This window comes from Eubalaena glacialis, chromosome 13 (assembly GCF_028564815.1).
Source record: "Eubalaena glacialis isolate mEubGla1 chromosome 13, mEubGla1.1.hap2.+ XY, whole genome shotgun sequence".
Taxonomy (NCBI): Eukaryota; Metazoa; Chordata; class Mammalia; order Artiodactyla; family Balaenidae; genus Eubalaena; species Eubalaena glacialis.
The window spans coordinates 16,919,514-16,931,878 of NC_083728.1; the positions used below are offsets into that span (position 1 = coordinate 16,919,514).

General features: G+C 50.1%; 1 protein-coding gene across 2 annotated transcripts in view; it reads right to left on the reverse strand.

The window, feature by feature from the left end:
- Positions 1 to 12,365, reverse strand: part of TOX2 (TOX high mobility group box family member 2) — a 135,087-nt gene that overhangs the window by 95,391 nt on the left and 27,331 nt on the right. The window contains exon 1 of one of the 2 annotated variants that reach the window (XM_061208929.1): positions 9,526 to 9,651. The exons of the other annotated variant lie outside the window; for it this stretch is intronic. Within the exon in view, the coding sequence (XP_061064912.1) occupies positions 9,526 to 9,651 (126 nt within the window). Of the gene's footprint in view, positions 1 to 9,525; positions 9,652 to 12,365 lie in introns of those variants that run through there. 2 annotated transcript variants of the gene reach the window in all.

The window sequence follows — 12,365 nt, forward strand, 5'->3', positions numbered from 1 at the left end:
TCGCCCCTGCCATTTGCCTAGGCTGAGGTCCACTCCTCTGTTCTTCACTACGGAAGCCCTACGCCCTAGGTCTGGGCTCTCCCTGGGGGCCCTGCAGCGCAGAAGCCAGGAGGGCAGTTAGGACCTCTGGGTCTGGACCTTCTTCCTGGACACAGAGAGAGAGAGAGAGAGAGAGAGAGAGAGATAGAGAGAGAGAGAGCAAACCCCACTCCAAGGCAGAGCACATGCCAATGAGTTCTTCAAATTCATCTTCACTGCCAAGCCACCCAGTTTAAGATAAATTATAGAACCTCAGGGCTGATAGGCTCTTAGACTCCTTCCCATTATCCCACTGGGGAAACGGAGGCCAGGGCTGGCAGACAGCCCCCAGTGACTGGCCACAGCATGCCAACGGTTAAAACCACCACAGTACTGGGGTCCCCGAGCCTGTGCCTCCAGAAGATAACAAAGACCAGTTAGCCTCAAAATCCAAGATGGTGGCGGCATCCCCGCCTTCCCCAATCCCTGATCTGAGAATCTATGATGTAACTGGCCATGTGCCAGGCTCTGAAGGTACCAGGGACACAGAAACGATCCCCAGGGAAGCTTGGGGCCCAGAGGCAGTACAGACACCAGCACTAATGACAGCTGGGGTGATGAGGCATTAGGTAGAGATAGGCCAGGTGAGACAGTTGATACACACCTGCCAGGTAGAGGGGCCAGAGTGATCAGAGAGCTGGGAGGCGAGGCAGCTGGGAGGGTGAGAAAACTGGTGTGTGTGTGTAGGTGTGAGGTGGGCTATAGCGCAGAGTGCACGGGAAGACTCAATATTCACCGAAAAAAAACAGTGAGAGTTTGAAGCAATATTCCTAACAGATGAGTAATTGGGGAGGTGTCATCTAGTTTGGCCAGAGATAAAACATTCTGTGAAGCAACAGTTAAATAATTAAAGCAGTGGGGCAGGGATGTCAAAGGAGAACTTTAAATCAATGAAACAGAAGAGAAGGTAGAGAATTAGACCCAACTCTGTACGGAAACACATTATGGTTAAGGAGGGCACTTACTCTATGCCAGGCATCACGTGACGTGATTTACTTAAGATATTTCACTCAATCTTTGCAATGAGCCTACAAGGGAGATGATACGACCCCCTTTTACAGAGGAGAAAAGCTCGATGTAAGCAGCGTGCTCAAAGGTTACATGGCTAGAAAGTGGCAAAGCCAGAATCTTAACTCTGCGAGCTCCTGCCCATAACAACTACTCTATTTTGTCTCTCCTTTTGGAAACAAAGAGACAAAGACCAATTATTTCATAAACAGAATGGGGATAACAGGGTTATCCTGTTCCTACTTAGGAACACTGGACTAGATACCCATTGCAAGCCACCTACCAAAATGTACTCTAAACAGATTCAAGAGTTAAGTCTAAAAAGTCATGTTATAGGGAAATATCAGAAAACAGAACAGAATGTTTATCAGATCTCTGGTGGCAGGATAACTTCCTCAGCCCTTGAAGCAATCACGGAGGAAGGGAGATTGACAGATTCAAATATATACGCATTAATATCTTCTGTAGAAGGAAGCATAATAAAACCAAAATGAAAAGGACATCGGACTAAGAAAATATCAGCACCAACTATGAGACAGTTAATAAATACGATGCAGAAATGCCTCAGTCAAATTAAAGAGAGCAAGATGCCGACAGAGGAAAAGACACAGGACACAAACAGGAAAGTCACACACAGGAGGCAATCTACCAAGAGACAAATACATAGGAAAAAATGTACCCTTGATTCTATGGAAATGGGAGAAATGTACATGAAACACGCCAACTATAATGAAACTGGGATACTTCCCCCCATTGCTGACATGGAAAACAGTTTCCAGCCTTCTGGAAAGGAATATGGCAGCCACCGCCAGGCAGATAGCCAGCCCGAAGCAGGGTAGATGAGTACCCAAGACCCCTGCCTGCTGCCTCAAGAGTCACCCCCTCACCACACTGCTCATCTGTCTCGAGTCCACCCAGTCTTGCTTGAAACAGCTTTCTGTTCCGAGAGCTGGGGATGGTACCAGTGATGGACAGGATACAGTCTTTGTCCTCCTGAGCATCTGGTGCAGTGAAGAGGACAGGACCAGGAACTATAAGTGGGTGATAAGTGCACTGGGAGCCAGAGTTCATGGGAGCCTAGAGACTTCTCAGAGGAGGTGGCTTCTAAGCCAATCTACCTGCAGGCTGAGCAGAATTAGCCAGGTGAGGGAGAAGGCACCAGATGGACAGGACAGGCAGGCTGGTGGGAACAGCATTTGCCAAGGACAGAGGGCTGGAGAGGAGGAGCCACTTACTTAGGGGAGGCAGTGAGAGCTGAGCTGCAAAGGCAAATAGGACCTTATCACGATGGGGCTTTTCAGGGCTACACAAGGTGGGGGTGGAAGGTTGAGACCAAAGCCCAGATTGTGGGCTGCATTTTAGAAACTGGCTTCTTAGCTTCAGGTGAAGAATGGATGGGGGAAAGTAAGACTGGAGCCTGTCTAGGAAGCCAGGCAGAAGCTTCTGTGGTGATCCAGGGGTGGAGCCCAGAAGCAGGACTCTGAGCAGGGAAGAAACACTTGCTAAAGCAATAATAAGTAAAAGAGTGTGGCAGTGATTCAAACATAGAAATTTATATTGATGGTTAGAAAGGGAAGCAGGGTTGAAGCCAGAATAAAACCACGACAGTCTCCAGTATATTTTCCAGAATTCAGAACTAAGAGTCTCAGAGATGAATGAAAACTGCCAAGAGCAAGGGATCACCCAAGAGTCAGAAAGGGGGTGACTCACGCAGTTTGCAAACCCTAATTTCCTCTCCTTGGTCACACACTTCCTTCTGATTTCTTTTTCTGATGATTCATAAGAAAAAAAAATTTCCCCTTTTAAATTCAAACCGGAAATGCTTGAGCACCGGAGCTTACCCTGCCCAAGCCTTAACCTTGGCCCCTCAGCCAACAAAACCCAACTTAACCCCAGGTGACTAAAAAGACACTGGCTGCTAAGAAACCAAGAAGAAACGAGGTTTCTGGCTCTGCCGCGGCTGTCAAAGGCCCCTGTGGACCCTCCCAGACCCCAGGAGGGTCTTCAGCAGCAACTCACACACCCAGGTCCACAGCCCCTTAGCCAGAACCCAGGGAGTTTCAGAATTCAGAATCTGTTTGGATTTCATAAAAGTGAGAAAGTGAAGATTCCACAAATTAGGTAGTAGCCTCTGTGGGGTCTGGGACAACACCTGCAGTTAAAACACATTCATATTTCTGCAGTGAATCCTATGAATGTTCACACAAGAGGGCTAAGTGAAACTTATATCTGTTAGTTTAGATCAGGCTTGGGGGCCGAATGAGTTTGCAGCATATTTACAAGATAACTGCTGGTTGCAGAGCCTTTTGGATTTCAGATAAGGGAGTTTAGAGCTGAATCAAGCACTGGGCACACATGCGCTAGGCCCTTGTTGGGACACTGTCCCTCTGTATGCCCATTTTACAGATGAGGAAACTGAGGCTCAGAAACATAAAGGAAACTGCCCAAGGTCTCACAGCTATTAGATGACTCAGCTGACATCTTTCCACAGGTACACATGGATCCACCAGGCTGCCGAAATGCCAGGCAGAGCATTTACCATTACAGGGAATGTGGGCAGCACTGGGAGCAGGTCAAGACCAGGTGCACTGGGAGCGGGTCAAGACCAGGTGCAACAGGAATTGGGTCCCTGCAAGGTGTCTGTCTCCTCAGGCAGGCCTGGGAGCATCAGCCGTCCCCACAAGCCCAGAGCTCCCTGAATCCACCACAGACATGGTCCTAGCCCCCGAAGGCCTCAGAGTCCCCTGGAGGAGGCAGGTGACAAACAAACACACAAAAGTGTCTACAACTGTGACAAATGCTGTGACGCAAACAGAGTGCAGAGATAGAAGATGGAGAGAAACACAGAGTACATGAAAAGGTCTCTCTCTCGAGGTGACAGTTTAACTGAGGGAGCCCTGAAGGAGGAGAAGGGCCCTGCCACGTCATAAGTGGGCGGGGGGGCGGCTAGCAAGTGCAAAGTCCCTGGGGTCAGCCAGCAGAAAGCTCTGGCATGAGGGGAGGCATAATGTGGCTGGAACACGGTAAGCAGAGGGGCAGGAGCAAGGATGAGATCAGAGCAGTCGGCAGGGGCCAAAGCATGTGGGGCCCTGGGGTCATGGTGGGGACTTGGATTTTATCTCAAATGGGAAGCCACTGGAGAGTTTTTGCAGAGAAGCAACGTGCTCTGATTTCTATTTTAAAAGATGACTCAGGCTGCCACATGGAAGATGGATTCCATAGGACTCCATTCTCTGAGTCTCAGTTTGCTCATCTACACAATGGGTTCATGAGAAACCTTGTGAAAAGCATAACCAAGGGCTGTCTGGCAGACAGCTGACTCTTGGAAAGTAGAAGAGCAAAGCCTGGGTTTTCCCACCTAATCACAAACCAGGGGAACCCAGTCCTAAATCATCCATACACAAGTCACTCCTCCGCTCAAAATCCTTTAAAGGTTCCCCACAGTCCTCAGGATAAAGACTCACCTCTTTCCCTTGGTCCTGAGGTCCTGCTTGGTCTGGCTCCTGATTTCTCCAGTGCCATCCCTCACCATCTCCCACTGGACCTCTACTCTCCTGCCAACTCAACAACTCGCAGAATACGCCAAGGTCTCTGTTCCACTGGCATTACTTAGTCCCCCCCTCCTTCCTACAACCACTGATGAGCACTTACCCCGGGCCAGCCCTGTCCCGAACATTGAGAGGCTCAAAAAGTGGCTGAGGGCATGTGTGCATATACATGGAACAAGAATCCAAAATACCCATCCTGACCCTCTTCTCATTGCTGGGCTGGTTCTTATCCCCTCTCTCATGCATCCACTTCCTGAAGGAATATTTATTGAGTATGTGCTTGGTGCCAGACACTATTCCAGGCCCCTGAGATACAGGAGTGACCAAAGATCCTCGGAGCTTCCCTTTTGCATTAGAGACAGAAAATAAACGATAAACGTAGTAAGTCATTTACTTAGTATGTTGGACGGTTCTAAGTCTTATATGGAAAGAAGAAAAGGTTGGGCAGGTGAGATGAATCAGGAGTGGTGAGGTGGAGGGTATGCGAGTTTAAACAGGGTGGTCACGGTGGGCCTCACTGAGAAAGTGATAGTCGAGCAAAGACTGGAAAGAGGTGAGCGAGTGAGCTGGGCAGGTAGGTGGGGGAGAGACAGCCCGTGCAAAGGCCCTAAGGTTGGAGTGTGCCGGTGGAGACCACTAAGGTGGGCAGAGCAAGCGAGGGGGGAGAGGAGGAGCAGCCAGAGAGGTAACAGGCGACAGAGTGTGCCCCACAGATGGCACTGAGATTACCCCTCCCCAGAGAGAGGAAGGCAGCACTTTTTCCGCCTGCTTTATCTGATGCTGTGGTTGGAGGAGCAGGCAAGGGCAGGCGTGAGGGCTGCATAGCTCGGCACATCCGAGGAACCACATGGGGCCCCAGAGCAGCTGACATCCGCTTGGCCTGTGGCTTCTTCCTGTGGCTTCTGCATCTCAGGTTGCCCCAATGGCTGCTCCTGTTTGCTCCTGTTTGGGGTTCGATGCAGGGCTCCTCTGTGTACGGGATTGGGGGCTGCTCTGGGCCTGGCCCCTCTTTAGGCTTACCCTGCTCGGAGAAATGGGGAGTGGCCACTGAAATGTTCCAAGTGCCTTTGGGGACATTTACTGTCCAGCAAGTGGGAAAGAAGAGGGAATTTGTTATAGGTGTCATCTTGTCAATCCTCTTGACCCTCAAAGCTCAGAGAGGTTGTGGCTTTCTGAGGTCACACAGCCAAATCAAACCACAGGCTGAGGATTCTGATCCAGTCTGTCTAGGTCTGAAGGCTGTTAATTTGCAAAGGATTCTTCGCATTTACTATCTAAAGTAATGTTTCCCAAGCAGATAGTCTGTGCTATCCAGCCTTCCAGAAGGCATGAGGATAAAGGTGCATCATACATGGCTTCAGTCCCCTCCGAGCATCACAGCACCGATGGGAAGGGCACAGAGAAGGGGCCCTTGGCTCAGTCTGTTGGGGGTGGGATGAGGTGGCAATCAGAGAGGGCTTCTAGAAAGCAGTGATGCCACAACTCTGTCTGCAAGAATAAGCAGCAGCTCGAGGGGTAGAGAAAACATATTCTGGACAAAAGGGTCTGGGTGTACAAAACCGAGAAGCATGATAGTTTGGTTAGCAGGGGAGGGGCTTTAGGCAGCAGCAGGGCAGTGATTCTGCCCAGGAGGGAGGAGACAGAGGCTAGCTCTGACTGCAAAACCTGAGATCCGACAGGTGCCCCCGCCCCCAAGCAGGCATATGAAGGATTTTGAAACAGATCCAGTGGGTACAAGTGACCAAGGCTTCAAGCAGGGGATTGGTTCCCGGAGATCCCGCTGGGGGCTGTGAGCAGAGCAGACTCTAAGAGGGAAGGCGGAGGCAGGGAGGCCTGGGTAGAGGCTCCAGTGTCACCCAACCACAGGTAAGAGTGAAGCAGGGAGACGTGGTTGTACCCTGAAGACACAACCAGCAGGGAGTACGGCAGACAGAGGGGTCAGGGATGACTTAAGCCAAGGAGTGTACAGTCATGATGTTTACCAAGATGGCGTGATGGGGAAGGGCAAGTCTGGGGTTGGGGGCACGTGAACCGAGATAAGGACCATTTCGAGCCACCGTCTCCTTCAGGTGAACACTCTGGGGTGAGGACGTGCAAATCAAAGCTGCCTTTCTACACTATTCCCCCATCCTTAAGGGGCATCCGTTCCCCTGGCCCCAACTGGTCTGCATAGCAAGTTAAGACCCGCAGAAGGTAAGAATGTTGCCGCGAGTCTCATGGCCAGAAATCACGAGAGCGAAGCCTGCCCACCCAGGCCCCTGATTCCCATTCCAATACCCATCTCCACAGACACCCGACGGCGGGGAAGCCCTCACACCCTCCCTGGAAAATGTCACCGCAGGGTCTGAGAGAAGCTGGGGAATCCACTCCCCGTCTATGATAGTTCAGGACTTCGTTTGCTGTTGTTCACACATGTGAACATTTGCCAGGCCTCCTGGCTAGACAGAGGTGGCGACTCCTGGGCAGCCCTCGGGCCCCTGAGGCAATCACAGTGGGTGCCACAGGGACAGCCCAGCTGTGCCCAAGCCGCCTCCTCGGGAAACCCTGCATCCCTGCTTCTGCTCCCAATTTCATTAATTACTGGTTTGTGGATGCACGAGGCAGCAGGGAAAGAGTCGTTACGGGTGCCGCTAATGATGGGAAGGAAATTAATTTCAAACATGCAGTTCATCCTCCTCTGGAGGGTCCCCACACAACCCTGATTTCCAACAAGGAGTAAAACAGTAGGGGCTGCTGGGACCAGCCTGAATTATTTCTCTGAAGGTATCAGAGACCAAAACAGGTGAAGAACTTGCCCTAGATCACAAAGCAATTACAAGAGCAGGGTACATACTTGCAACTGCGGTTTCCCACTCCCTGGGCACCTTCGTTCTTTCTGTAAATATTCAGTGGGTGCCTGCTGTGTGCCACACCCTGTCAAAGGCTCTGCAGGGTCCCTTCCTCAAGAGAGATGAGTATTTTTATTTACTGAGCACCAACAAAGTGCTTGATAGATCTTGTTTAATCCTCCTAACAATCCATCATTTTGTAGGAGAGGAAACTCTGGCTCAGAGAGGTAAGGTGACCTGCCGGAGATCACACAGCGAGCGCAGAGTAGAGCCAGGACTCAAAGCCAAGTGTTAAACCTGGGTTCAGCTTCTGTTCTCCAGGTTTGGGAGATGTGCGGGGATGGGGGTGGGGGTGGTGATACTCCAGCCACACCCTCCCTTCCAAGACCACTCCCTCCTCTCTTCCAAGGCCTTTCTCCCCAACACAGGGCTCTCAGCAGACACTGGTTTACTAGCTGGCTTTTGTGTTGAGATCCCAGTTGTATTATACAACGCTGGTGACTGGTATTCAGTAAGCTGTTCAGGAAGTGTTAAAAATTAGAGTCAGTTCTGTTTCAAGACAGCGAGTAAGCCCCTGTCATTTACTCCTCTCCCTGTCAAGAGCCCATGGATGTGACCAGAGACAGAGAAATTCATATCAGCCAGGGCTGCAAAGCAGACTGCGGCCGTGCATTCAAGCTCCCTAAGAAGAGAACCAGAACACAGAGCCTCTGGCTACAAGCACAAGGGGAGAGCTCCCCAGGTCATACACAGATATGCTCTCTCACACACACACACACACACAAAATCATCACAACACAGAAAAGCAGGTATCAGTGTCCCCATTTTATGGATGAGGAGACTGAGACTTGCCAGGCTCAAAAAGCTTGCCCAATGTCACAGATTGTATTTGAGGCAGAGCTGAGATTTGCAACCGGTACCTAACCCAGCCCCTGGTACACAGCGGGCACTCAATAGCTATTTCCTCAATGGCTGGCTGGCTCCAAAGCCTTCCCAGCAGACTGGGGGCCTGTGACTGCCTGCTTTTAGACCCAGTGTGCAGAAAGTGAAGATCACACACGGGGCACAGAAGCTCCTGTTTCTTGGTCTCTCTCAGTTGACCTGGGATATTCCGAGCCAGGGAAAGCAGGCCTGAGAGAGTGGCGTGGCTTCCATTTCTGGGACACACGTGCACGCAGCCAGATTTGCAACAATGACTGTGATGAATCGGCGCCAGAAGAGGTCAGGCCTCCCACTCTCTCTCGGCTCAGTTGGGTGCAGCCCTGTCAACTGTAACAAGCCCCACCCCCAACTCAGCCAACTCCCATCACAAAGACTATCTCCCCAGGGACGGCGGGAAAATGCCATGAATGTTGTGTTTCTCCATTCAAAATCCCTGTCACCTATAATGCGTGTGTGTGTTTGCCCTTACATCTGTGACGATGTCCTTTCTCATTTTTTGCTGTCCTTTCTTCTACAAAAGGAGGGCAACTGGAGATCCCAACTGGTTATCTTTTCAATATCATTAATGGAGAAAAGGAAAAGGTGGCACTCACCAAATCGGGAGAGGAATTTTTGATTCCACAAACTCCAAAATCCAATGGAAGAGGCAGCTCAAACTTTGTTCCTGGTGATGTCCCCAGCTACTTCTCACCCCTCCTGCCTTGAAAGGCCCTTCCCTTCCCACCCTTCATCCCAGGTATCTTCTGGGCTCCTACCATGCCATGGGCCAGCTCCATCCTTGTTTCAATCTGAGTTAGCCAGACCCCCCCCCCATCACACCTGGTCAGGCCCACTGCAGGGCATGTTAAATGGATGTACGAATGGGCGAACAAATGCTTTCTGAGCATCTGGGCACCAAGACCTGCTCTTCAGGGGCTGGTACCAGCCACTTCCAGAATTTCTTTTCAAGAAGGAGCTGCCAACTGCAGGCCTCCTGGACCTTCCAAAGCATCTTCATTCTACAATGTGACAGACACCTGTCCAGGTCCCTGCCTGCCCCCACCCAGACATCGTCTGTCTTCACCCTGCAGCGCCAGCCTGACCACCTCCACCCCAGGGGGCAGCGGGCACCCGCTGCTTACCTTCTGCTGAAACACACCTGCAATGCACCAGTGTCTTGTAAGTAGAAGGAATCCGAGTCTCATTCCACAGAAGCCCCAGCAGCGAGAGAACGCGCCCGCGACAGCCTCTGTGCGATTCTGCTGCATAATCAGCAGAGAAAGAGAAAAAATGCCAGAAATAGCAAGCTTTATAAGCCCTCCTGACAACTCTTGGTCCTCTATTGGCTGGAGGCCCGGTACCCCAACCCCCCATCCCATTCCTATAAGGTGAAATGGAAAAAACTGTTATTTAACCTCTTTTATCAAAATCCATCTTCTATCCCAATTTGGGCCTGTGTGTTCAGAGCTCCTGGCGGCGGTCTCCACGCCAGGTCTCAGGGCGCAGAAGGGGAGGCAGCTCAGCTCTGCATTATTTGTGGCTTAAGGGCCTTCTCCACTGCCCTGGGAGCGGGTGTTGGACCGGAAGGGCTTTGGGAAGGCACTTTGGCAGCACCTGTGTGAAACCTGCATGTCATTTCATTTGGCAATTAGACTTCTGAGCATCCATCCTGCAGAAATATTGGTACCTGCGTGCACCATGCATGCTCACTGATGCTGCTCGTTACAGAGAAGAATTAGAGGCAAGCTAAATGTCTAAAACGGGGTCAGGCTGAATCGACTGAAGTATATCCGTTCTGTGGAATATGATAGAATGAGGAAGGTCTGTAGGTGCTGACTTAGAACCGGCTGGGAGCAAGTCAAGGACATGATCCCATTTTTATAAATACCATAATTATGTGTGTGTTTGGATATGCACTGTAAAAGATGCCAAACTGTTAATAGTGGTTACCCTTGGGAGTAGGAGAGGAGGTATTTTCAGCTGCTGCTTTTTTCTTTCTTGTTTCTTTTTTTTTTTTTCCTTTTCCACAAGCATGTACTACATTTGTAGTTTAAAACAAAAACATAAAAGCCTCCCTGGTTCCTTTCCCACTCCTCTGAAGCCAGTAACCCAAGGGCCAAGGTCACCCACCACAAGGCTGGATCAGGTCTGGGACAGTGCTTGCCCGAAGCACTATGGCTCCCCTGGCAGTCTCATTAGCTTTCACACAAATCCAGCTAAATTAGGGCTCCGTGAAGAAGGTGGACTTTGGAATAAGACAGAACTGGGTTTGAATTCTTGCTCTGCCTGCTGGAACAGTTAACTTCCCTGCAACTCAATTTCTTCATCTGTAAAATGGGGATGATAGTACCTGTTAAGTACCATGTACTATGCTGGGTGCTATTAAGCCAATTTTAATCTTCTGGACATTTCAGAAACATCAGAGGCTGCTAAGGAAGCATCAGAGAGCTGAGGGCATCCAGAACTAAGTGAGAGGAGTTCTGGGGGGTCGCCCCACTTGTAACAATAATAAACTAAGTGACAGAGAGAAAGGCCTGGGGAAAGGCAAATGCCACATGATAAAGGGGGTTGCTGCCCAGCATGTCAGTATGAGGAAGGATTGAGGGGATTAGAAAAGGCTCCAAAGGGAATTCCCTGACAGTCCAGTGGTTAGGACTTTGTGCTTCCACTGCAGTGGACATGGGTTCGATCCCTGATCAGGGAACTAAGATCCCGCATGCTGCGCAGCGGGATCAAAAAAAAAAAAAAATTAATTTAAAAAAAAGAAAGAAAGAAAAGGCTCCAGAGAGGAAGAAGTCTTGCTTGTGCCTCTGCACCTTTCTTATGCTGTTCCCTCTGCATAAAATGCCTTTGCCCAGATCTTCACAAAACCCTTGCATCCTGCTCAAGCTCTCCTTCCTCCCCAGAGAGGGGGTCCACTGACTCACCCACACCTGAATTATTTTCTTTGTAGCACAGTCCTCCAGCCGATGGCTTCTGGTTGCTTGTTTTGATGGTTTTTATTTCTATGTTCATTGTTCATCTTCCTCCCTAGGCTGTGAGCTCCTTGATGGCCGGGACCATCTGTCTTGTTCACCTCTGGGTCCCAGCTCCTAGCACAGGAACTGACTCACAGTAGGTGCTCAACAAATAGAAAGTACACACAATCTGTAGACACAAGGCCAAGATCCAAGCACATGAAGTTTGTCTGAAGGAAAGGGAGATGCAGGTTTTGCACTGTGATAGAAAGGGATGAAAATTTCAGACATACTGAAGATTTGGAAATGTACACACACAAAGCTGGAAGGGTGCAGGAAGAAACCATCCATGAATACTCATATAAGCTTAAGATGGGAAAGGATTTTCTAGGCCCAAATCTGTATGAACAAGGATGTTTATTTCTTCATTGCAACACTATTTATGAGAACATGGAAATGACAGCAAAATCCACTGAGAGGGGATTGGTTAAATAAATCGCAGGTCTCTGTACAGTGGAATACTAGGCACCTATGAAATGATCAGCATTTACTGCTGTGGAAAGAAGCTCCTGTTGTTTGTTGAATGTTAAACTCGCTCACTGGAAACCAGAGACGCTGATAAAAGGTGTAACTGATTGGCACACGGACAGTGTGAAGGCAAAAATCCTTCAATTATCATTTATTTATTCATTCACTCACCAAGAATTTTCTGTTCCCTCTGCCTACTTCCCACGCCATGCAGGGCGGGGTTCCAGACACCAGGGCAATGTGTGAGCAGGACACTGTCCGTGTCCTCAGAAGACATCCCAGGGCTTCCCTGGTGGCGCAGTGGTTGAGAATCTGCCTGCTAATGCAGGGGACACGGGTTCGAGCCCTGGTCTGGGAAGATCCCACATGCCGCGGAGCAACTAGGCCCGTGAGCCACAATTACTGAGCCTGCGCGTCTGGAGCCTGTGCTCCGCAACAAGAGAGGCCGCGATAGTGAGAGGCCCGCGCACCGCGATGAAGAGTGGCCCCCACTTGCC